The sequence below is a fragment of the Gopherus flavomarginatus genome, chromosome 1, assembly GCF_025201925.1.
Source record: "Gopherus flavomarginatus isolate rGopFla2 chromosome 1, rGopFla2.mat.asm, whole genome shotgun sequence".
Taxonomy (NCBI): Eukaryota; Metazoa; Chordata; order Testudines; family Testudinidae; genus Gopherus; species Gopherus flavomarginatus.
The window spans coordinates 246,457,131-246,484,144 of record NC_066617.1 but is presented as its reverse complement, the minus strand read 5'-3'; the positions used below and the strand labels follow the sequence as shown (position 1 = coordinate 246,484,144).

At 42.1% G+C, this 27,014-nt stretch overlaps 1 protein-coding gene across 3 annotated transcripts in view; it reads right to left on the bottom strand.

The window, feature by feature from the left end:
* HERC2 (HECT and RLD domain containing E3 ubiquitin protein ligase 2) overlaps positions 1-27,014 on the bottom strand; it is a 200,821-nt gene that overhangs the window by 112,817 nt on the left and 60,990 nt on the right. For all 3 annotated transcript variants that reach the window (XM_050919178.1, XM_050919184.1, XM_050919190.1), the window contains 11 exons: positions 24,354-24,532; positions 21,941-22,125; positions 19,396-19,551; positions 18,911-19,096; positions 13,035-13,205; positions 12,835-12,938; positions 12,387-12,537; positions 9,842-10,056; positions 8,310-8,442; positions 8,058-8,185; positions 7,743-7,938 (listed from right to left, as the gene is read on the bottom strand). In XM_050919178.1, coding sequence (XP_050775135.1) covers positions 7,743-7,938; positions 8,058-8,185; positions 8,310-8,442; positions 9,842-10,056; positions 12,387-12,537; positions 12,835-12,938; positions 13,035-13,205; positions 18,911-19,096; positions 19,396-19,551; positions 21,941-22,125; positions 24,354-24,532 — 1,804 coding nt within the window. The remainder of the gene's footprint in view (positions 1-7,742; positions 7,939-8,057; positions 8,186-8,309; positions 8,443-9,841; positions 10,057-12,386; positions 12,538-12,834; positions 12,939-13,034; positions 13,206-18,910; positions 19,097-19,395; positions 19,552-21,940; positions 22,126-24,353; positions 24,533-27,014) is intronic.

Below are 27,014 nucleotides of genomic sequence, written 5' to 3'. Positions count from 1 at the left end.
ATCTTTGACATACTCTGCTATTAAAAACTTAAGTTTTCTAGACTCATAAGAGGATTTAAACAAACACAATTCTGAAAATTTAGGACAGCTTCAAACAGAACAAACTCAAATTAAAAATCAGTGACCCAAAACACAAGGTATTTTGTTTCTCATAAGGTTTTGGAAACAAGTACTTGGGAAATGCATTACACATGCATACACAGATAATGGTTAACCTAAGGATAGATGAAATTTTTTATGTAAGTGTGCACATCAAGAACTGTTTAATTACACATGATTTCAAAATGGAGCCTCTGAAGTTGCTTAGCAATCATCATCATCATCATCATGTGGTTGTATGGGTGGCAGGGGAGAAGCTGTTTTACTTGCTCAGATTGCATCTTTAACCAACATAAAATATTAACTGCACGACACCACCATTGACTGTGTTAACACTACTTGAGTAGTATGGTAAAACCTAGAAGCAATAAATATCTTAACTCAAACTATGATCAGCCCTAAAATTATTTTAGTACATCGCTACCTCGATATAACGCTACCTGATATAACACGAATTTGGATATAACGCGGTAAAGCAGTGCTCCAGGGGGGCGGAGCTGTGCACTCCGGTGGATCAAAACAAGTTCAATATAACACAGTTTTACCTATAACATGGTAAGATTTTTTGGCTCCCAAGGACAGCATTATATCGAGGTAGAAGTGTACAACAGGTACAGTTCTCCAGCTACTATGTAACTAAAAATCTACCACTTTATTTTTCTGAAAACTACGCTAAAGTTTGTCAGACTCCCTGATGACAAACTGTATCACACTAAAAAGCTATTCCCAAATTTGTGCCAAAAGTTCACCTACTGTTGTATTAAACTCAAAAAAGCAATAAGAAATTTTCATTTCAACTAATATGAAATAGGAATGATAAAATGTTGGTGTTTCAATGGTGGTGGTTTTTTTTCCATTTGGCAAGGTGCATAAAACAAATAAGCCTCAAATTATAATTTAAATATTTAGAAAAAATACATCTAAATATCAACTGACTCTTTTACACACTAGTTTCTGCTGGAAGCCTTCATAGATCAAGAAAAAGGAAGGTATTCTACAATACATTAAGCCCCACAACTACTAGCGCTAGCTTTTTCAATCAACATAATTGAAAAAGCTAACGCAGGGAATATATTGAGCTGCTGTAATCAGACAGACATTTGAGGATTAAGTAATATTGTGAAATAGATGATTCATGCCAAGTTCTTAGTGGAAGGTTTGTGAACACATTTCTCATAAAAGTTATGATTGCACTGAGCCAATTCAATGCCATCCAAAACATCAAAAAAATGGAAGTATTGGATTCTCAATGTAATACAAGGTATAGGAAGTTATCAAATAAAATAAGACTGATGCCAGGATGTCAGAGTGTAAGAACAGACAAACCACATACAACTCTTAAAATATCAAAACAATGGATAAAGTGTTAGTGTTTCAACTCATCCAACTTGCCTTAGAGCAGAGGCTCTCAAACTTTTGTACTGGTGACCCCTTTCACATAGCAAGCCTCTGACTGCAACCCCTCCATAAATTAAAAACACTTTTTACTATATTTAACACCATTATAAATGTTGGAGGCAAAGCACGGTTTGGGGTGGAGGCTGACAGTTCACGACACCCCCCATGTAATAACCTTGCGACCCCCTGAGGGGTTCCAACCCCCAGTTTGAGAACTCCTGTTTTAGAGTATTTAAAGATATTACATCTCTTCAAAACATCCAATAATTCCCACTACTGGTCACATTGTCAGATGTAAAGATATGTTCCCAGAGAGGACTATTGATCTTTCAGTCACTATTATCAAACAGCAACTATATAACCTAAAGCTGTGGTTCTCAGCTAGAAGTACGCGTACTCCTGGGAGTATGCAGAGGTCTTTCATGAGGTACATCAACTCATTTAGACATTTGCCTAGTTTTACAAGAAGCTACATAAAAAGCACTAGCAAAGTCAGTACAAACTAAAATTTCATATAGACAACGCCTTGTTTATACTGCTCTATATACTATAAGCTGAAACGCAAGTACAATATTTATATCCCAATTGATTTATTTTACAATTATATGGTAAAAATGAGAAAGTAAACATTTTTTCAGGACTAGTGTACTGTGACACTTTAGTATTTTTATATCTATTTTTTAAGTGAGGTGAAACTTGGGAATATGCAAGACAAATTGGACTCTTGAAATGGGTACTGTCTAGAAAGGTTGAGAGCCACTGACCTAGAATTATGAAACTAAGTAAAGTGCTTACTGAGGGCTTGCTAACACTGCAGTGGCATCTCAAGGTGTAACTCAAGTGTTGACTCTAACCTGACATCTACACACAAAAATCTCTAGCTCGAGTTAAGTGGTGCTTTAAACTCATATTAACCAACCCATCACAAGTTACAGGTTGAAGATATATGCTGCAGTGGGGATGCTGCTACAGGCTTCAGTTAGCATAGCTGTGTAGCTTGTGTTGTTTCACAATACAGTCACTCTCACTTGAGCTAGCCTAGGTTACCTCAAGTAGAGTAACTTGAGTTAAACTGTTTAGTGAAGACAAGCATTGATACTAGATGTACTGAAAAGAGATTATAGTGTCCATGTTGTGTTCATCCATGTGCGCGCCCCATCTGTCGAGCAACACATCCGTAATGACTGTCATGCTTGGGGAGGATGGGAGGAAAGGTATTCCGGTGCAAACCAGATCTGGGTCCATCCACCACCAAAGGGAGGAAAGAACCTGGAGAAGGGGGGAGGGGAGAAGTCAGTAGGGTGTTCATTATGTTGAACATCAGAGAATGGGCTCTCTGTAGTCACAGCTATAGACCACAGAAGCGAACATGAGCAAAGGCAGTGACGCAAGTGCACGCCACCATGTGGTCAAGAAGGGAAAGGCAAGTTCCAGCCAGAACCAAAGGATTGGAGGTCACAAAAGCACCTGTCCCGTGCAAGGCAGGCACATGCAGAGATCATGTCAATGCATGCCCCAATGAGCTCCAGGCACTCCAGGGGTCCAACGTCAATTTTTTAAGGTTTATGCTCATCCCCAGGGAAGAGAGGAGTAAAAGCAGCAGGAAAGGATATGCTTGAGCCTCATATCTGGATCATGCTGCCAGCAGCCAGTCGTCAAGATAAGAAAAGATGAGGACCTCTTGATTCCAGGGGTAAGCCACCACTTTGGAGAAGACCCATGGAGCAGTGAAGAGTGCAAATGGTAGAACCCTGAATTGGAAGCACTGAGGGCCCATTGTAAATATCAGGAATCGTTTGTGGGTTGGGTGAATATCTATGTGAAAGTAAGTATCTTGCATATCGAGAGCTGTAAACCACATGCCTCTTTCTAGAGAGGGTATGATGGCTGCAAGCTTCACCATATGGAACTTTTGTTTGCATGTGAAGTGGTTGAGACCATGGAGATTTAGGATTGCTCTCCATTCTCCCTTTTTCTTGTGTACCCAGAAGCAGGTAGAGACAAACCCTGTGCCTTGAAAGGCTGTGGGCACAGGCTCTATCACCCGTCTCTGTAGCAGGGAGTCCACCTCCAGGGTGAAGATAGTGTCATGAGAGCGGTCCCAGAGGCAGGATCAGGACGGGGGATATGGATGAGATAGTGTCAGGAACTTAATCATATAGCTACTTCGAATGACATCTAGGACCCACTTGTCCATTGTTATCGTACTCCAGGCTGGATGACTCCCAAAGGGGTGGGGTGCAAAAATGGTGGGTAGCAATGTGATTGACAGCTCTCTAGATGCACTCAGAAATATTGCTTACGTAAAAATTAATTGTGTGATGTCAAGGACTGTGCTGACAGGCCAAGCGGACGTGGCTGTGGAGTCTTCTGACACTTGTAGGGAGGCTCATAGGGACCACTGGCAGAAAAACTGAGGAGCTCTGTGTCATCGTGAAGGAGATGTCCGATAAAATTTTCACTTGGGTGCTGGTGTATAAATGCCCAGTGATCTCAAGGTGGTTCTAGAGCAGGAGTCTCAAACTCCCAGCCTGCGGGCCATCTGTGGCCCACGAGCCTCCCCAATGTAGCCCACGGGGCTCCAGCAGTTTTGGGGCTGGGTCTCTCCCTTGGCCCCACCTGCCACCCCCCGGGTGCTCCCTCCTCAGGGCCCCGACAGTGCAGCAGAGCTGAGCAGCATCTGCCTGCTCGCTCCAGTGGCTGCCATCCCCTCCCTCTGGCCCGGGGCGGGGCTGTGCCTCTATGCACTGCCCCTGCCCCAAGCACCCCTGCGGTCAATGGGACCCTGCAGGGGCGGTGCCTGGGGGCAGGGGCGTGCAAAGGCCCCCCAGCCCGCTCCGCCTTGGAGCCCCAGGTAAGCATTACATCCCTGACCCCCTCTCAGAGCCTGCACTCCCACGCCCTCCCCACATACCCCCTCCAAACTCCCTCCCAGAGCCTACACCCCTCCCCCTCCTACCCCCAAACTCCCTGCCAAAGCCTGCGCCCCATCCCCACCACCCCCAGCCCCCAAACTCCCTCCGAGAGCCTGCACCTGGTCCTCACACTCACTCTCGCCCCCTAACTCCCTCCCAGAGCCTGCACCCCATCCCCACACACACCCCAGCCTCCAAACACCATCCAAGAGCCTGCCTTCGACTCCCTCCTCCACCCAAACTCCCTCCCAAAGCCCAACCTCTCACTGCTTCTGCATCCAAACTCCATCCCAGAGCCTGCACCCCAATCCCCTACCCCAGACCTCCTCCCTCAACCAAACTCCATCCCAAAGCCTTAGGCAAGTGGGGGGGGGCAGAGTTTTGGGGAGGCGGAATTTTTTGGGGGGTGGGTTCTGGCAGCATGAGTGACATTGGCCCACTCGGAGGATTTGAGGACTGGCACTGGCTCTAATGTAAGTTGAGTTTGAGACCCCTGCTCAAGACTCTGAGTGAGTGTAGGGAATCAGTCTTCTGGTTGAAGAGAGAGACACAGTCGAAGGAGAGGTCCTCAATTGTGTTCTGTACCTCCCTTGGAAAACTAGAACAATGTAACTAGGATTCCCTCCTCATGATAATTCCTGTGGCCGTAGTGCACGAAGACACATCCGCCAAATCTACTGCAGCCTGTAACATCATTTTGGTAACCAGTTTGCCTTCCTCTAAAATAGCATGGAAACGGGTATGGTCCTATTGGGTAAGCTTGTCCGTAAATTCTGCTAACTGGCCATAATTCAAAAAAGTCATACCTTGCCAGCAATGCCACATAATTAGAGATGCAGAACTGACAGTTGTCTGACAAACAGATCTTACAACCCAGAAAGTCCCGTCTCTTACCCTCCTTGTCAGTCAGAATGGAATACGGATGCTGCTGTCTGGCCAACTGAGTTGCTATGGCGGTCCACTGGAGCTGGGCTAAGCGAAGGGAGGATTTGTCACTGGACTGGCAGATCCTTTGGATATTCTCATCATTGGTATGGGAGCAGCGGACCATGTGCCCCATCTGAATCTTCCAACGCCAAGAAGTCGGATCCTTGCTCAAGTAGCAGAGCCACCAGGACCAAGAGGGTCGCAAGGCAGTGCTCATGAACATGACCTGAAGGCGGTAAGTCCAGAGTAGGGAAGCAGTCTCTTCGGAGGTGAATGCACTGGAAGACATACGGATCCCACCTCGTCTAAGACAAAAAGTTCATGATGTCCAAGAGCCAACTTGAGTCTCCCTGGTGTCAGTGGCATGCATTCCAGATGGAACCAGAGACTGAATGGGGACAGAAGACTGCCTCAGCACAGACGATCCCCACGGTTTTCGCGGTACCGATGAAGACGGGGTATGAGGCTTAGAGATCAGGACCGGCGGGTCCAGTGTTCTATGCAACTTCTTCTCGTGCTTGTGGGCCTTGGAACACGCTGCTTTTCCATGGCCAGAACTTGGGGAGGAAGCAGTGTCTTTCTTGGGCCTTGAGGAAGACTTACTATCATACGTATGCACATGCTTCTTTACCTCACGGCTTGGCCTTGACACGAGGTTTGTAGCAATGGTACCAGCAGATCCAGACTGGAGATCCGCAGCAGAAGGTGGACTCCTCGAGTGCTCAGGCTGATGTAATGGGTGGAATTCCCTGGCCTGGATCTGACTGCAGCCTCATGGCGACCTCCATGAGGTGCTTCTTGAGTTAGAGAGCCTGGACTTCCTGCTTATGGGCAGGGAAGGAGAAGCAGATACTGCACCTGGATGTGATGTGGGCTTCCCCCAGCAGTAAAAGCAGCATTAGTGATAATTGTGGATTGAAAATCAGCAAGGGCAGGAAGCACAGATCTTGAACACCGGCATCTTCGGCATAACCCAGTGTTCAAGTGTGGCTGCTGGTAGGAGGGAAGACAGGAAACCACCAAAGCAGCATCACAAAGTCCTTAGATTCTAAGAAAACCATTACTAACACTACTAAATACTATAAAAAATAATAAAATGCTAAATATATACAAGAATAAAAGTCTTTTCAGAAAGTGTGTCACAGGAGACGAGAGAACAGCTGAAGCTCTGACTTGGATCACACAGCAGTGAGAAGAAACTGAGGTTGTGGTCAGTCTGTCCCATCCCTTATTGCCTCAGTCGAAACCATGAAACGAAACAAGGGTGCACTCATGGACCAATGGAACTACTACTTTTTAAAGCTCTGGCTCCACATGCATGGCGCATGTGCATAACCCTCAGTGGAATCCAATAGGCACCATCACTCAAAGAAGAATTTTGACTTCAATGCTCCAAGTTTATTCAATTATTCTAGCATAGTTTCTTGAGACAAACTGTGGGTATGCTCTCCACTACTCACTGCAACATTATCTAGTCAGAGTAATTTCCCCAACTATTCTTTATCTTTTAGTATGCAACTTCCGCTACAATGATTGCACATAATTTTCTTTAACGTATTGATTGACCAGTTTAAGATGAGAAAACACTACACTGCAAAAACATACAAAGTGATCATATTTTAATTTCATTACTGAATAGCAGGGTCCAACATATAATATTCTGCATACATTATGCCTGTACTATGGATAAAATTTTCAAAAGCACCTTAGTGACTTATGGGTCTAAGTCCCACTTTCAAACATGAAGGACTGTCAGCAAGACAGGCTTTTAAGTCAGTCACTTTTGAAAATAGGACTTAGGATGAAATTTTCAGAAGTGCGAAATTCATCATCTTCATGACTAGAGTACTACATAGACATACAGCAAATCTCCAAATCTTTACATTCAAATTTGAAGCATGGAATCTTTTTTAAGCACAAACTTTATCAAGAACAGTGATGGTTTTGGTATGTTCTATGATAAGCTTGAATTTTTAAAAGATAATGCTAGTAATATTTTATAATTTGATCATATTTGATGTTTCATTATAATGTAACTCACTACCTATATATCATTTATCAAATCATTTTACACGAAAAAGGATCCCATTTGAAGTCAAACTATGTCAAGCCAAACTCAGACTGAGATGCACGGGTTTTTTTAAATGAATGGGAAAGCAGGAAACAAGCAGCACTCTAACCTGAATTTCTAGACTAATTCACCATGTCTTGTCTCCAGAAATTAATATTTACCTCTTTACAAAAGTTTGTCAAAGTGCAGTAAAAAAACTAGTAGACCCAATATTTCAACAGAACCCAAGCATCCTAACTGCCCTAACAAAGAAGTGTTACCTATATGTACAAAGCTTTGAGGGGAAGTTGGTTCTTTTATTTTGTTTTACTACAGTATCACTATTCTCTTACCGCTTTTTTTTCTTCTCTCTCGAATTATCTTCTGAGCTATCCTCCTCCATCGGGGCAAAGAGCTCAGAAGTTTAAACTTTGACATTATGGAGATGTCATTGCAGACTGCAGGACGCAATTCATTGAACAGGAATCTCAAACGTTCAATGACAGGAGCACAAACTTCCTTGTAGGAGCGGCCTTGTTCCTGATGTGTCTAAAACAGGAATAGAAACAGAGATTATAACCTTAAGGGAATAAAATTTAAAGGAGTCAATTGTCATTTTTAATAATTAAGGTTGAAGAGAAGATAGACACAGGTAGTTGGAGGCTTACCTTAATTAGCGAGCATTTTGCTTGATAGACAACACGACATACATCTACTACAGATTTCGGCAAGGTTCTGTGTTTGACTTGGTCAACTCCCAGGGTACCAGGATGTACTAGAGACAATGCCACATGACCTTAATGGGAAAAAAAAAAACACACTAAGACTATCTATTTCTAAGATTGAAGGGAGTGGGAGTTAAAAAAAAAAACACACAGAAAAACTAATTTAAGTCTTCTGGAACAGCTAAGTCTACTTACCTAAATCTTCATGTTTTAGAAGACAACATAAGAGTAAACGTCCTACTTCTTCCACAGGATGCTCAGGAGGGAATGTGATTGGTGTTGTCAAGTGACATTGTTTGCAGTACCTCTCTACTTGACATAAAAAGTCCTGCAAACAAACACTAACGTCAAAGAAACAGCACTATCTAACTCTTCAGTTATAGTAAATGTAGAACACTACAGAAAGCATTTAAGTGAAAACTCAGTAATATCCTGGGCTAAATACATTCAGAAGCCATAGCCAAGATATTTCTCAGTCTAGGATACGAGTCACCTAATTACTAGAAGTACAAACAAGCTATTATACCAAACAGCAATCCATACTGTCACCCCTGTTCTGAGGACAATAGCCCATCAGAGGGCTCTCATCATACACAACATGGCAACAATGAGCACAGTCCTAACAGCTTCTGACTTGTTCTCCAGCTTACCAGGCCACCTAAACCCAGTCTTAATATTTCCTAATATTTCAAAATTATATCTCGACTCTGGGGTTCAATAGGAATCATGGGGTTAGAAATGGAGATGGACACCTGTGGGCATATTGAGGTGTACCAAGGGGAGTAACCAATCTGAGCACAAGAATTACATAATCATTCTATATCTACTAAGAAATAACTATACAACTACATAAAAATCTAAAACAGAGAGTGCAGGAGACTGCATAATCGAGAAAGATGGGTACAGATGTGGTCACTAAGTACACAGCACCTCCGCACTTTGACTGGGAGACAATTCCATCTTAGTACAACTGGTAATAACCATGATCTACAGTGTCACTAAAGCTTAAGTGACAACATTCAGTATCCTTTCATGTAATATTAAGTTTAAATCACTTGGAATTCATAAGAAAAACTGCATACAGAAATTAATTTTAATTGAATCATATGTTAGCTAGGATGTATTAATGACTGTCTTGACACTGAACAGCCTAACCCAGGGTAGTTAACAGGTGGACCATGTGTCAAATCTGGACCGCCAGACTCTTTTGAAAGGACCACAAAATCTTATTTACTTATTATCATTATTATTATTTTTGTATTATTTTCTCTAGAGTCTGGACCTTGATTATACCTTGACCTAGAAATTTGGACAAAAAAATAATTGATTACCCCAGCCTAACCTGTGACTAGGAATAACACGTTACTTGCAGGAGGTAGTTTTCGCAGCATAACAGCAACAATGAAGACTTGCTTTACTCCAACTCCTTGCTTCCCCTTTCACAGAAAATGTGCCAGAGGTTAAAGCAATCCTCCTGAATGGTTGCTGAAAACAATTTAAAAGCTACCAAAGGTGAAACAAAAAAGTGTTTTCCAACACTTACACAATGTGTGCTTAATAGAGCAATTTCAATTCACTACCAGTTCTTAACTACACTTTCTGTAACATTTGAAAACACTTTTGTTTCGCTTATGGCAGCTTTTAAATTGTTTCCAGCAACAACTCAGGGAGCTTGCTGCTGGTCACATTTAAGCGATTTCCTGGTAAAGATGGACTAAAAATGTTACCTTCACAGTGTGATCCTGAATATTGTTATCTGCAATGGCTTGCAGAAATGGTTGTGAATGGTCACTCAAGGTTAGTCGATGTGAATATAGTTTTGATTTGTTCGGGGTAGTGTTCCCAGGTGAACTGCAGTGGTCTTCATCTTTCTCCTCATTGTAACTGTAATGTATCTGACTGGTCTGCAAGCCTCCAGAGAAGATAGATGACTTAAGCCATTCTAATAAGAGTGAAAAAATACAGATGTAAGCCTGTCAGGGAAAGCTATCTGTCACTAAATTGAATAATAATTCTTTAAAACAAAAGATGAAATTTACTTGCAAACTGAGTAAATTAAGACGATTTTCATACTTAGTTGATGAGGTTTAATCAGAAAACACAATTGACAAATTATTTGTAAATTAAGTAAGGTAACATCTTAACCAAACCACTACAGGGAGCCACTTCTCACCAGAGGCCATCAGCCACGATGAAGCCATGAAGGTCTTAGCAATTATTCTAAGAACAGCCATACTGGATCAGAATCATGGTCCTTCTGGTCCAATATGACAGCAGCCAGCTCCAGATGTTTCAGAGGAAGGTGCAAGAAACCCCACAGTAGGCCAACATGGGATAATCTGCTCTTCCACCCCATGAAGGACTCACCCTAACCCCTAATAATAAGAAATCAGTTTAAACCCTAAAGCATGAGATTTAACCTCTCTTCCAATAGCCTTGTTATCATTAACTATTAAAATGTCGGATATTCCTGTTATCCAAATAATCAGCGAGTCCTTCTTTGAATCTTGTTCACGTTCTTGGCCAAGAATGGACAAATAGCATGATATGGAGTCTTCTTTTAAAAACTCACAATGAGTCCCAGAAGTTCATACAGAAGGGTATATGAAGCATGCAAGTCTACTAAAGTTTAACATAAGTGTTGCAAGACAAAGGTCTCAAATCCCATAACGTCTTACATGTGTAGGCACTTTAGTAGCCCCCTGAAGTCAACTGAACTACTCAAATGCATACCTCTACAGCACTGTACACAAAAGACTAACTTTCTTTTTCCTCCTGAAGTACCGTATATACTCAATCATAAGCCGGTTCATTCATAAGCCAACCCTCCCTACATGGAGAAGTAAAAATGGAAACATTTTATGACCTATCATAAGCTTACCCTCTAATTCAGGGGTTGGCAAAATTTGGCTCCTGGGCCATCAGGATAAGTTGCTGATGGGCCAGGATGGTTTGTTTACCTAGAGCGTCCACAGGCACAGAAGTAAACCTAAGTAAACAAAGCATCCCAGCCCGCCAGCTGCTTACCCTGATGGGCCAGGACAGCAACTGGTGGTGCAATTTTTTTTGGGGGGGAGGGAAAGGAGGGAGGAGGGAGGAGAAGCCAGGGGTCAGGAGAGTAACACCTGTGACCACTCCCCACATGACCCCATCCCTAGCCCAGGACCCCCACACTCTTCCCATCCCATCCCATTCCTTCCCACCTTAGCTGGGGAGGATGTCTCTGGCCTGGCTGGAGCTGCTTCGGCAGGCTGGGCGGCAAGGCCACAGCCTGCTCCGGCAGGCCAGACCGGGTGGCACAGCCTCAGTGTGTTCCAGCGGGCCAGGTGGCGTGGCCATAGGCTGCTCTGGTGGCATGGCTGCAGCGTGCTCTGGCAGGCGGGGTTGAGCAGTGTGGCTTCAGCCTGCCAGCCCCGGAGCTGCAGCTGCTTTGGAGGCTGGAGGGAGAGCAGCGTGGCCAGAAATGGAGAGACTCTGGCCCTGCCTCTTCCCTTCTGGCTCTGCTGCCTCTCCTTGCCCCCTCTCTTGAGGGGGGATGGGCTGTGTCCCTCCTCTCCCTCTATACCCATTCATAAGCCAATCCCCTTCTCTGATGCTTCCCTTTTTTACTAAAAAAAATCTGGCTTATGAACGAGTATGTAAGGTACTTGAATTCAAGTGGCAAAAACAATATTCGTTTCACGGTTGGCCCCCTTACACAAACTAAAGAAATGACTTTTAAAAGCAGAAATCCAGACCAGTAAACCAAAGTGGTTTAGAAGAAATCCAGAAAAATAAGAAACTAAAGAGGGAACACAGTGAATGTAGTGGGGATAAGGATGAAAGCATACATAAAGGATTCCTTCTCTCACTTTATCTGCTGTCAAAAAAATCAGAGTGGGAAGAGAGAACATAACACATTGTTCTGAAAGCTACAAAAACAAGGAAATACACAAAAGAACAGGCATTTAATCATCTGAATAAAAGTGTATCAATTACACAAACCAAGGTGAAAAAGAGCTGCATGTCTGCAAAAGAAAGAGAAAACTGGGAGGAACAGCCAAACAACGAGAAAAAAGTTTTTCGTTTACTAAGAGTTTTCTAATGGTAAGAAGAACAAGGAAGTCTTCAAGCTATGTCCAGAAGAAAGTGGGGCAAAAATAAATAAATAAATGTTAAGTTCCTGATTAAATTATATTTACAATTGTCTGGTCCAGCATATTATTGGAAGCATGCAGAGGTACAGTACACAATCCATTACTTCTAATTTAACTGAAAGTAAGTTCTGCTTACTGGCACATTCAACCTCCACAGGAGAAAGCGGTGTACTCATTGCTAGGTAGGAAGCATGTAATCCAAGAAGAAGGCCCAGATTTCTTTCTGTGTCTATGAGGGGTGATGACAGACTGCCAAGATCTGGTGTTGTAATCACTTCCTGGTCAGGCTAAACAGAAGAAACATCAAATTGGAGGCCAAAAGTAAATTCCAACAGAAGTTTCAAAACAAAACTATCCTTTATTACTATAAACACATTCTGAAGAAGTAAACTGTTAATACAATCATAAGTTAAATTTCATTAAGTGCAATACTGTCTCTCTCAATTAGTCATTTGTAACCCAAGTTATTGCTTCAGGTCCTTGACTAAAACTGGAATCAATCCTACAGGCTGAAAAGGTCACTTCTCCAGATAGTTTACTATCCTACATATGATGTGCTACGAAGTATATTATATTATTTCTACCTCCATATACTGGCCAACACAGAAGGCATGCATCGACTCTCTTGTATCCTCAAATTGCAAGGCAGCTTCCAAAGCAACAACTGGGTCCTCACCTGCAAACTGAGCTAGAAAAAAAAGAATATTCAGTAGTTCTATAATATCTCAACAGCTATTTACGGCAATTAATTTTAAAACTAAACAATTCAAGAGTTGAAACTCACCAAGTATACTATTTCCTGTTAAAGACTGGGTCTGAAAATCTTTTATATCATACACTTTCCCATCAATCACTGTCCAGAAGCCTCCATCTTTATTATGGTTCTCTAGATCAGCTTTACGTATAAGTGTTACCTCTTCATTATTTCTGCAGCTCTGGCCAGTAAAAAATGAACCTATGATTTAAAAAAATCATATATTGCACATATTTTAGTTTCTTAAACTAGCACTGACAATAACAAAATCGCACTAGAGTAATCCTAAAAACAACACATTCTGTGACGGTGAGGGGGAGTGGAGGGTTATCCTAGACCCCCACCCTGGACTTTGTCTCCCACAAACACAACTGGCAGACACTTCCATAAGCTATATACTTACACCAAACGCACACCAACAGACAATATAATCCACCTGCACAGAGATGTAGCAAATCCCAGGTTTGTCTATCCCTCACTTCCTTTTCTGATAGTGTGGAATGCACTGAATACCACAAGATGACTTCAGCTGGTAGCACAGTGCTGTTTAGACTGGACAGGGATGCCATTATCTGACACTTTACAGGCAGTTTTCAAGTGGAGGAAGTCAGTAAAAACAAGGTCAAAGTACTTGTTTGAGACCTGAATCATTTAGCTATTCCAAAGCTCAGAGAATGAACAAGTCCCACCTCATTTTTAGATACCACTATGAGCAAGCACAGGGGATGGAAAGAAATTCATAGACCTGAAGGCCATAAAGAACCATTAGATCACCTAGTCTGACTTCCTGTATAAAACAGGTCACAGAATTTCACCCATTTACCCCTGAACTGAGCTCTATAACCTGTGTTTGAGTTAAGCTTATCTTTCAATCTTGATTTGAAGACATCAAGAGATGAAGAATCACTTCCCTTGGTAGTTTGTTCCAATGGTTAATCACCTTTACTGTTAAAAGTGCATGCCTTATATCTGATTTGAATTTGTCTGGCTTTAACTTCCAAACAATAGTTCTTGCTATATCTTTCTCTGCTAGGTTAAAGGTCCCTATACTACACCTCTACCTCTATATAACGCGACCCGATGTAACACAAATTTGATATAACGTGGTAAAGCAGTGCTCTGGGAGGGGGGCGGGGCTGCGCACTCCGGTGTATCAAAGCAAGTTCGATATAACGCGTTAAGATTTTCTGGCTCCTGAGGACAGGGTTACATCGAGATAGAGATGTACTTGGTATTTTTGTCCCTGTGGAGATACTTATACACTGTAATAAAGTCACCTCAATCTTCTATTTTGATAAACTAAACTACTAAGGTCCTTAAATCTCTTACTGTGAAGGATTTTTCTCCAGCCTCAAATCTTTTAATAGCTCTTGTCTACATCCTCTCCGGTTCTACAAAAATCCTGTTTAAAATGTTGACATCAGAACCGTATGCCGTATTCTAGTATCTCTCACCAATACCATATACACAGGTAAAAGTCACCTCCCTACTTCCCTCTTCAATCTAAGGAAAGCCTTAGCCCTCTTTGTGACAGCATCACACTGGAGCTCATCTTGAGTTGTTCACGAAGGGTATGTCTACACTAAAAAATTAGGTCGATTTAATATGTCGATTTTTTAGAAATCAATTTGATACAGTCAATTGTGTGTGTCCCCACTTAAGACCATTAAGTCGGTGGAATGCGCCCACAGTACCGAAGCTAGTGTAAACTTTCAGAGCATTGCACCGTGGGTAGCTACTCACAGTTCCCGCAGTCTCCACTGCCCATTGGAATTCTGGGTTGAGCTCCCAATGCCTGATGGGGCAAAACATTATCGCAGGTGGTTCTGGGTACATGTCGTCAGCTCCCCTCCCCCCCCCAAAAGCAATGGCAAAAAATAGTTTCCTGCCTTTTTTCCTGGGTTACCCGTGCAGATGACATACCATGGCAAGCATGGAGCCCACTCAGCTCACTGTCACCATACGTCTCCTGGGTGCTGTTGGCAGACGCATTATTGCAGTGCTACACAGCAGCAGCTCCTTGCCATTGCAAGTTAGCAAAGACGGTTAGCAGCTGTATTGTACCATTTGCTGCAGTCTCCTGGTTCCTCCTGGCCGGCCTCTGTGAGGTCGGTCGGGGGCGCCCAGACATAAATGGGAGTGACTCCAGGTCATTCCCTTCTTTAAGTTTCGGCTAATGGAGATTCAGTCCTGCCTGGAATATCAGGCAAGCCTACCAAAGAACCAGAGAGGCAAACGGCCACTCTGGGTCAGAGCCCCAGACATCCTGCTTCTGTGATGAGCTGCCTTCCACTCTAGGAGGTGCCCTTACAACTACCCCACCGCCATGCTTCGCTCCTCCCATGCCCCTCCCGGGCTACCGTGGTAGTGATCTGTGTCATGAATTAATAAAGAATGCATGAATTTGAAACAGTGACTTTATTGCCTCTGCAAGCGGAGATCAAAGGGGGGAGGGCGGTTGGCTTACAGGGAAGCAGAGTGAAGCAAGGGGGCAAGTTTTCATCAAGGAGAAACAAACATAACTTTCAGACCATAGCCTGGCCAGTCATGAAACTGGTTTTCAAAGCTTCTCTGATGCACAGCACACCCTGCTGCGCTCTTCTAACCACCCTGGTGTCAGGCTGTGCTTAATCATTGCGTCTTTTAGAACAGAGTTCTGATAGCACGGATTCATCTCCCCATACAGCGATCAGATCCACTACCTCCCGTTCAGTCCATGCTGGAGCTCTTCTGCTGTTCTGGGACTCCATGGTCACCTGTGCTGATTAGCTCGCCACAGTGGCCAAACAGGAAATGAAATTCAAAAGTTCGCGGGGCTTTTCCTGTCTACCAGGCCAGTACATCTGAGTTGAGAGCGCTGTCCAGAGCGGTCACAATGGAGCACTCTGGGATAGCTCCCGGAGGCCAATACGGTCAAATTGCATCCACACTACCCCAAATTCGACCCAGCAGGGTCGATTTCAGCACTAATCCCCTCATCGAGGAGTACAGAAATCAATTTTAAGAGCTCTTTAAATTGACAAAAATGGCCTCGTCATGTAGATAGGTGCAGGGTTAAAGCGATCAAACATTGCTAAATTCGACCTGAACTCGTAGTATAGACCAGGGCTAAGATCCATAAACCTTTTCAGTCACTGCTTTCTAAGATACATTCCCTCAATCTCAAAGTATGGCCTGCATCTTCATTTCTGGATGTATGACCTCGCATTTGGTTGTATTAAAATGCATTTTATTTGAATGAACTCAGCTTAACAAGTGATCCAGATTGCTCTGCATGTCTGCCCCATCCTCATTATTTACCACTCTGACAATCTCCATGCCAATCTGCATCATCCACAAATTTTCACTTTACTTCCTGATTGTTGATAAATGTATTGATTGATCATCATCGGGCCTGGAACAGACCCGTATGGAACCCCACTAGCTAAACGTGCACCCATGATTCTCCACTGACAGCTATTATTTGAAAACTGTCAGTCCACCAGCTCTCTGCACTGGCACAAATGGCACTGGTGAGGCATGTATACACTGCTCAGAATGCTACAGAAGTTTTTCTATTTTTTTTTTTAAATAAAAAAAACGGATGCTGACCAAAACGCTGTACTGCATGGATGTTAAAACAAAAGTTTTCAATAACTTCAGACTCCTCTAGGCATTTTTCTGCTGGATGGGAAGGAAGGGGATAACAGCAACACTAAGTTCCACATATGTGCTTTTCCTCATACTGTATATACACATACCAGATGGGTATTCTGGGGTTTAGCCCAACAACTGTCATCAAAGGAGAGAAACATTTCACCTAACGTACTGGAACTTTGTCAGAAGGACGTGTAATGACACACACTTATTTTTGTTCTGCTCCTCCTCAAAGTGCACTGTGACCCCCCGAGTCGATTGAGTGCATGTGTCAAGGAAGGAAGAGTGTCTTTTGGTCAATTCTTTGGGTAGCTCCATACAGGTGTACTCAAGACAAAGCCCTATTACCATGTTAGGTTTAACAGTAACCACTGGCACTTGTTCTCATCAGTGCTCAAATCTCAAGAGACTGTCACTGAAACTTCCAGTGCCTGCTCCTGAATGAGTCAAGGGAGCTGTTATGACAACCACTGGTGCAAACTCCCATCCCCAAGGCACAGAAGTATGGAGGAGAATACATACAGAGATTGCTTGGCAACTGTGAGAACTTCTCTAGTGTGCTGATGCACAGAAAGGATTGCTAGCCTGCTATTTCTATTCTGGACAATGATCTACTAGTGCCTTGGGAGAAGGAGTTCAGAAAGTCTCCAGGGGCTTGCCAGTTAACGAAAAAGACAGACCTTAAGGAGATACATGCACCATCAGAAAGTCAATAAGAATACAGACATTTCACTGCCAGTCTCTCCCACTATTGCCATATAAGCCTCAAGCTTGCAATCCCTCACTCATCTGATAGCAGAAATGTCCATTAGGAGAGAGTTCTAGTCATATACCACAGGGAAACAAAAGAACTCTGTGGTAAAAACACAGCTGCAGCCCGAATTCAAAACTGTCATGCAAGTGAAAATAAATTTGCAACAGGCATATCTAGAAAAATCAACAAGGGAGAGACAAAATGTACCACAAAAAGCTCAAAATTGCACAGACCAAGACACAATACTGGTCAGCACAACACAAAATGACTTGTACCATTGCATTAGGCAAACAATTTAGATAAGTTACTGAAGAAATTTTGGAGAAATTATCAGTTTCTGATTGACACAGCACCAGCACTCAGTGGAGCATCTCATCCATCTATGGTGAAAAAGACACAAATTAGAAGCAGCTATGCTTCCAAAGAGCACAAACTCTTGGTGTGGGAGATGAAAGTGGGTTGTAAAGAGCTAAAAGTCTGGAGGATTGTGAAGTGTGTAAGCAAAGAGTGCTTACTGATTAACATCACCTCCTGTTTAGCCAGGACTTTGACCCGGTTATTTAAAAAAAAAAAGTGATTGCTGGGTTTTTGGTGTGCTTTAACATGAGTTACATAGGTTGGGGGGTGGTTGTATTATTGTTACTACCTGTTTTTAATATTGCTTATACACCACTGGCTTTTTATTTCCGGTGTGTATTTTTTTGGCTGCTCACACTGGGAGCCAAACGATGACTGCTCTACCCACCCAGTATGAGTCAGTAAATATAGCTATATTGAAAAAAGGTAATACATTTAATACTGCCATTACCATAGCAGCTTGGGCTGAGCGGGGTCTTACTGGTCATTTTAACTTTTACCTTTATTGCCCCATATTCTGTTTTAGCTTGTTCAGCACTACAATAACTGGATCCGTTTACAAATCAAATTTCCATTTTTTTATTTAATGTTTTTTTAAATTTTGGAAGGGGGCACTTGTGTTCTGGTCCTGGGTTATTAAACCTTAAGGCACGAGGATAACACTTTTTCCTTTTTCCACTGTGATTCCCCAGTTCACTAGAGCTAAAATCCATTGTGCCAATGTGCATCCACCATACTCTGAGCCACCTACCATAGCACCACCCCTTCCTTCCTCTATAGTTTTAAACAAATGCTCTCGTCTTCAGTAATAGTTTAAACTATGATTATGGAAATTACTTCAAGAAACAAAATCAACAAACCACTCTCCCTTTGACAGACAAGTTTATATAGCAATTAAATCATGCCAAATTTATCATTGACATAATGTAATTATTTTTTCCATAGTAAAACACTATTATGTCAATAGTTCTGATAAACAAGGAAATGTAAAAGTGTCGGATTTAAAGACAATTCAAGAACACAACTGTTAAAAGGGCTTCTGGTGCTTTGCATCACGCGAGAGAATTCTAAATATTGGAAGAGTGTTAGAGTTACTCAGAAAGCTTTCCTGTAAAACCCCAACTAAGTGTTTTAACTGCTTTAAGTGAATAGAACATACCCATTATTCCAGGCCATGCTAAATCCTCATTGTCATCTCTTTCTTTTCCAGGGGCTAGATGGTTAAATCTGTCCAGATGCTCTAGCAGGCCAGCCAACAAAGGAATAGCACCCGCTTCCTGCATCAGTCCAGCATTTTTATTGAGAAGCAACACTATAGAAACTACCAACTCTGGAAGGAGAACACCTAGAAAACAGAAAATACTCACACTGAAGTTGAGACACATATATGTATGCCACTTTTGACCTAAGTCACAGCAAGTTTATTCTCCTTTTTACTTACTACTATAAAGTGATGTTTTTTCTCTTCCTTTAACTTGCTCCTCCTTGCATCTTCTCCTTTTAATTTGGAGAGATTCTTAATTTGAGAATTTCTTTTTTAACCGTTATTAAAAGTTTCAAGGAATATCAACAATATAGCCTAAATGATTACGTACTAGGAATGTTTGCCTACAAATTGATTTTCCAGGAGAAAAAGAAAGGTACCTGTTAAATCTCCATCCACAACCCGAGACACTTCTGCAAAATGTCTGTGACTAGTGCATGCAATGCTGATTGCCACAGGTAGTATATCACCAATGTGTGTGCACAAAAGTGCTGTGTATTTCTTTAGCAGAGAACCAACTCCTAGAAGCTCTGGACCTATGAAAAAAGGAGGCGCACAGAGAATAATCAAAGTAACTACTTAAGTGAATAAACTGAAAGCTGCATTTTGGATTATATAGTACTTACAAACCCCTCAAACACCACTTCAATATTAGCATTCAATTAAGAAAACAGCATAATTTATTTTTGATAAAGGATTAAGGTTAAATCCCAGATACTGACTTTTTAAGAGCACAGACCAAGCTGAATTTAAGTAAAGCCTGCAATCGTAACATCTGGACCTGTAATGTCATTAAATCTCCTAAACTAAGTAAGGCCATTTCTAGCCTGGTGTGAGGCAAACTTCCAGGGAAGTTTTCTTTGACACTGCTAGAAGTTCTGCTACCAATTTAGTAGGTGTCCTTCTTCCCGTCAAGTCAACATTGTAGCAGTGAGCCAGCATGTTTTAGACGTGCTCTGCTGCAGCGGCCACCATTTTTGTTAATGTTTATACCAGTCGGCATCAAAATCCCATGGAAGTTTTCAAAAGTATAAGGTGGGTGTTTAAACCAGAGTCCAAGCCAAAATTCAGTTTGGATAATTACAATCTTTCCAGGTAAGATTTCCAACTTGTTTTAATTTATTATTTTGTACTAAAGCATTTGGGCTATTCTAAATCTCTCTCCTTACTATATGCTGTTTCCTTTGCCTCCTTCTCAATACATTTGGCTTTGTACCATTCCATTAAATTATCTCTTTACTCAGAATATGCCCCAACTGTTGCCCATCAAACACTTTCTTCTCTCCTCATTCAAACCCCGTCTTAAAATTCATTTCTTACAAAAATCACCACTACATTATTAGTCCAACAGCAATCTCTCCCTATCCTCCTTTTCCTGAATCCAGAATATACATTTTGATTCTCAGATAGCAAGACATTCAAAACAGGGAATGAATCTGTTTTGTTAGGCATTGCTTACATTTGCAGTACTTTTTAGTCTTAAGAATAATATTGCTATGCACTGTTAATTATTATTTCATATTAAAAAGATTATGGATTAGTGGTGGAATGCTCTCTGTAGCTTGCAAGGTTTAGAGTGTGCTTCAATATCCTGCAAAACTGAAGACATGACAAAAACTTTCAGTCATCATTTAATGAAACAAATAGATTTAAAAAAAGTAAAAATGGAACTTTCAAATTTACCACCAAACAGAAGCATAATCATTCCTAATTTACACTTCTGATGTAAGGAACTATCCAACTAAAATAATCTCAATCAGCTCAATATTTCAAAGACAGAGTCACTGCCTGTAAAATCAATATATAAAATTGTATTCTCCAACAAGAAGGATCTGAACAAAGCTGTATTTTCTCTAAATTGGAAAAGGCAAAAAAACAATAATTAAAAATACATTATTGCTGTTTGACTAGCCCCCTTTCATAACAAAGGACAAAACACAGTTATTGTTACTGTGCCACCTACAAAGCAGATTTTTAAAAACTGTTCTTGATTAATTCATCTGTTCTAGGTTAATTCAAGTCATTGAAATTAAATATCAATATCAAGAACTAATTTCAATTAACCTTTTTGACAACAAATCCAGCTTCACTATGTTAACAGTTAAAATAGCAGTCATAAGAACAGCCACATTGGGTCAGACCAAAGGTCCATCTAGCTTAGTATCCTGTCTTCCGACAGCGGTCAATGCTAGGTGCCACAAAGGGAATGAACAGAACAGGTAATCATCAAGTGATCCATTCCCTGTCGCCTATTCACAGTTTCTGGAAAACAGAGGCTAGGGACTCCATCCCTGCCCATCCTGGCTAATGCCATTGAAGGACCTATCCTCCATGAATTTATCTAGTTCTTTTTTCACCCTGTTGTTACCAAAATGTGGGGTTCGCCTAGCTGAGAGCCCATGACAGCCAGACAGGGATAACACTGTTACAGTCCCAATTTTCATACCTGGGAGTCTAACATTAAGCATCTAAATCCCATTTCAGTGCTTAACTACATATTCTGGGCATCCAAACTATCACTTTATAGTTGAGCACCTAAATCTGTATTCAAGCAACAAACACTCAAATCTGAAAATTGGGCCTGTTAAATAGGGTACCATCACACCTTTTAAATTTTCTCTGACAAAAATTTTACTTACATTTATTAAATGTTAATAGCTTTCTGAAAGAATCTTCCATTTTCTGCTGATGTTCTTGTACCATATGTTTTGGCTACTCTGTTTATATTTACAGTTATGTTTCAATCTGCTTAAATGGTAAACCGTTTATAAAAACCAGCTCTCAAACAGATGGGCCATGAAGCAAAGGAAACAGTATCTCTACTTACAAAACTTTGTCAAACAGGAAAATGGTAAATAGCAAACTTCTTTGGTAGCACAGGTATTACAAAACACGTAAGTCTTTTATATTTATTAAATAACTTACCATATGTATTCGGGAACTGCCCAACACTCTCTCCTGGGTAAAGTTTACTAACAAGTAAACGCTGAAAACGCAGCAACAAGTCCAAAGAAGCAGATCTCTCTTTACTGTAATGTTCGTGGTCCAGGCAGGAAGAAATGCGACGAGCCACATCTTTTAGCTTGGCTATAGTCTGCGAAGCGATGTTCCTAATTGGTATAAAAGCATTATTAAGCACTTTAAAAGGGCAGCTGATGTTTCAGTTAGAAGCCTAGAGAAACAAGGATTAAGCTTTTGCTGGCATTTTCTCTAATGGTTGAGAATTAAGACACCTATGCGAGGGTTCACTAGAGAATGTTATTTTATTTGGGGTAATGTTCCAAGAATATTAGTTTGTTTCTGTAAATGGGACTCAACCACCACACCCTTATCTCCACAATTTACTACGAAGCAAAAGATTTAATGATCTAAACAATGTGAAATAGAATGCTATATAGAAGAAAGCTGTGGGGTGGCATATGTTTTAAGAGTCCCAGTTATGAATGATTTCCTTGTTACACAGTCACATCAACATGAAGAGTGTTGTAAAAGTTCTCAAATTTTATCACCCCTTTATTTCTGTTAGCCCACAAAGTACTCGTGTGGCTCACAGGAGGTAGCAAGGACCAGGCTTGCTACACTGATCACTTATCTACAGGGATCCTTAGAAATCAGTTTCCCACAGGACAACATGGAAAAACGCAGAATTTGCATTTTTACAGAGAAGCTTCAGTTTTTACATAGTGAAAAAATAAAAAACATACAGTAGAATCCCATGCTCCCCAGCGCACACCCAGGAATATGGCAAATTTATGCTTCAGCCCAGGGCAGCAGGGCTCCTGCTGACAGATTTCATTTTAATTGCTGAAAAATGGAGATTTTTATGTTTTTTTATCAGAGAATTTTATTGATTTTTTTTAAATCACAGAAAACTAGGATCTCCGCTTTTCTAAGACTCCCGCATAGTGGTAAGACTTGAACACTCAACTTTCTTCCTCCCTCAAGCCCTAGAATTGACATGTATCAGAAGTAAGGCTACTAATATCTTTCTCCAAAGACATTGCTGGCATTTTTGTGGAACACCTGGCTGTTAGTTCTGCTCTCTCTCTATTATGAACTCTGCAGTGGAGGACGAAGTACCACAAGGCCTGAGAGGAAAAGAACAGCAGCTCTCCCTAGACGTAAAAATACCTATTGTAGAGTGCAGCAAGGCCAAGTGACCTGCCTCTGGACTGGAGAGCGAGGGACTACGCTCCGCCTCCCTTGCTGGAAGTACCAGGACGGGACTGGAAGTATAAAGGGATGGCTCGGCAGCTCTGTTGAGGAGGAGCCAGGGAAGGAGACAGATGCCTCCACTCTGCTGTGGTACCCTAGAGCTGAATCTGCACTTTGCAGCACCCTGCCCCCAGAGAAGACTGAGCCGGGACTACCATCCACTGTGTACCCCGAAGAGCCAGAGGACCTGTGGATTATAGAAGTACCCAACCCCGAGGAAGTATGAAGTAGCCCAGGGGCAGCCAACGACTGTCCGGCTACCTTGCTGACTGACTCTCGGTCAGCATGTTGCAGCTGGATCCCTGCTGACCCAGTGGTGGACCACTCCACCACCGTTAGGGCCCTGAGCTAGGACGCGGTGGAGTTGGGCAGGCATGCGTCCCCTTATCACCCCACCCTTGGGGCAGCAGACTTCCCACTCTAGGCCAGGATGCCTGTGTGAATCTACTGTCCATCAAGCTAGGACGCTAGACTCGGTTGGTGCTCCCCTAGACGGTGAAGATGCTCACCTCTACCTGAACCCATAGACTGTGAGTTTGCTGGCTGCCTTAGCCTACAAGCTGAGGCTACAGCCTGATCCCTGCTCCGCCTCAGCCAAAGGGCTAGAGCGCCAGATCGTTAAGTACTGCCGGTCCCAGCTGAGGGGCTGCGAGCTAAAGACTACTCAGGGCTCTGCCCCACCCGAGGGTGGGGGCAAGAGCACAAAACTGTTGTTGCTTGTTTGTTGCTTGTTAGACGGACACAGAACTATAGATTACTTACGGCTCGGCCCCGCCAGCACAACCCAAGACCTACAGTTACTGCCCAATACAGCAATGCAGACTGGCCTTCCTCCCCACAGGAAAGTGAGGGACCCCTATACAGAGTCTTCATCTTTTCTACCCATTAAAATAAAGATAAAACCAGAAAACTACACTAAGGTAAACAAAATAAGCATATGTTCAATAGTTCTAGTTTCAGGAGGGAGAAGGACAGATGGGAAAAGACTGAGAGCCTACTCTGTCACCAGGGATCATTAACTGTTATTTAGCTCCATACTTCACAGTAGGATGAATCTAAAGGGATTTTCTTTTGTAGGAAAAATAAAGACTCACGATCATGACATGTTTAGAACAAAGAATACCTCAACAATTGCTGAATCAGTTGAACCAAAGGTAAACTCTGCTTCCCTGCAGATTCATAGATCCCAGTATTAATAAGGTCTTTGTCTAATGGAGTCCTGCTCCTATGAAGAGTTGAGGCATTTGCTTCCTGTTCATCAATTTCTTTTTCTTTCTGGGCTTCTTTTTTTGCCTCAATATCCTACAATACAAAAAACACTAAAGTTAAAAGCAAACAGCACATCATCACTAGATGCAATCATTTATCTCAGTAGGAAAACACAGCATAATGGCTGTCACCTATGCCACAAATGAGATTAAGGGTATATCTACTCTGCACACTCCTTTCAGCAGTGTGCAGAATATATACACTACACGCCCCCTCGCATGGGGATAAATAGCAGCGTAGACCATGAGGCACTCCTTAGGTGAGTAAACATATTCCTGAACCTGGTGGGTATGTACCATACAGGGCTCTCTTCTCACCCAAACAGTGTCTGCCTTTCTATGCTGCTATTTTTAGTAGCGTAGTGTCCCAATATCTCCCTGCTGCTGGAGTTTTTCCTCACTGCAAGGAAAGGCTCCAGCAACGGGGGAAGGCTCTGGCAGCTCTCCACCAGCAAGCCTTTTCCCACTGCCTCCCGCTACCAGAGCCTTCCATTGGCACATGTAGCCACATACCAGTATGGATGTAGCTTGCTTTAAATTGCAGCATGTAGCTACACATACCCGATACACCACCACAAGAAGTGTGCAGTGTAGACAAAGCCTAAGTGTACCAGACAAGTTTATCTCATATTCCATATTATGCAGACATCTAGCAGATTTTTACAAATACTATTTTAAAAAATAATTTCTTACTTGCTAAACCATTCCAGGAACGTAGGCTAACAGGCAATGTCTGCCCTATACATGTTTCACTTATGAGAGCTACCTATGAAAAGTTTGCATTTTGGCATGCAGTTAGGCTCCACACACTTCTACCAGCTTCTCCAAAGATTACTCCCAATGAAAACTGAAAACTTTTCACAAGAGAAGAAAACAGTTCATCTTTTAAAGATAACTCATATGTTAATATAGAAGGATACTAATACTAAACCTTTCGCTAGGTCAGAAAAAGGCAGGTATCTGAACTGGAAGCTGAAACTCCAAGGAATTGACAGGTAAGATTTTGAGCATGTAAATGGGCAGCGTATGACTGCTCTTTTGTAGGCATCAACTCTAAATGAGCCATATAGTACCTGGCCCACATGAACTGGAGGACCAGCAAGTCCTAGTTCTTTGTTTCAGAAGAAATAGGTGTCTGTAGTCTGAGTTCCTGGAAGAACAGATTGAAATATGCCCTGTGAACATTCAGATTATGCCATGTTCTTTTTTTGCCCTGAATCTAGAGCAGAAACTAATCAAAGAATATCGTAGTTGTGGTGACAAGATACAAACTTGAAAAGAAAAATAAGGCACATGACCAGGATCATTTTATCCTAATCAAAGAGCATACAAGGAGATCCAAGAGAGCAGTCAGGCTTTCCCAACATTCTGATCAAAGTAATTGTCACCAACACCTATGCTCTACATGATAAAAGAGAGAACAGAGTTCAAAGGCAGAGTAACACAGGTCATGAAGAACAGGCTGATCTCCAGCATGAGATATAAGACCTAGGAGGAAATCAAAAACACGCTAAGTCTCACAGGGAATGGGAGACTAAAAGGGGAGAGCCTCACTCTTCTTCTAATGGCAAATGAGAGGCCTTTATTAAAGTATATCTGTACAAAATAAAGAATGGTGAGAAGGTCAGAGTAACTAAAAAAAATTCTGGAGACCACTAAGTGTCCAAACTATAGTATAGTACAGAAATTCTCTTCCTATGGGAAAACAGCATCTCTACGACTTTAAGTTTTCCATTTATTTAAAAAAACTTCTCTCATAAGCCAGGAAAACAGATTACGAAAAAAGTGGTGCATGAAGGGTCAGTACATCCTACTGAAGTAGGGATTTTGAAAAAAGGGACTGTGTCCTCAAGACACTTAAGATGGTCCATATAAAGGAGTCCTTCAATGGCTCAATATATGAGACTATGGCCAGGTCTACACTACAGGCGCTACACTGGCTCAGCTACAGTGCCATAGTTATGCCACTATAGCGCCATATGGCAGATGCATCCTACAGCAATGCAGAGGAGGGAAAGGGAGGATTTCCCATCATTGTAGGAACTCCACCCCCACCAAGCAACAGTAGCTAGGTCAACGGCAGCATTCTTCCATTGACCTAAGTTGAGGCTACATGGGAGTTTAGGCTGGCATAGCTACTGTGCTCAGGGGAGTGGATTTTTCACACCCCAGAGCACTGTAATTACATCAGACTGATTTAATCTTGATTTATTTTTCTTAAGACTTTGCATGGCAGCAGGATCAGGGAAAAAAAAATTATATGTTAATGCCATGGAACTAAGAGAGATTGCTGCATTACCTGTAGGCAATCTTGGAATGTACCTACTTCTGGTTTCAAAGCAATCAGAAGATACTCTCTAAGGCCTGGTCTACACTGGGATGGGGGAGGGGAAAAAATCGATCACTGGACAGTACTAAGATACACAAGAATAGCATAGCTGAAGATGATGCATCTTAGATCGACTTAGAATCACTTACTTCGCGTCCTCGCAGCATGGGATCGACAGCCGCTGCTC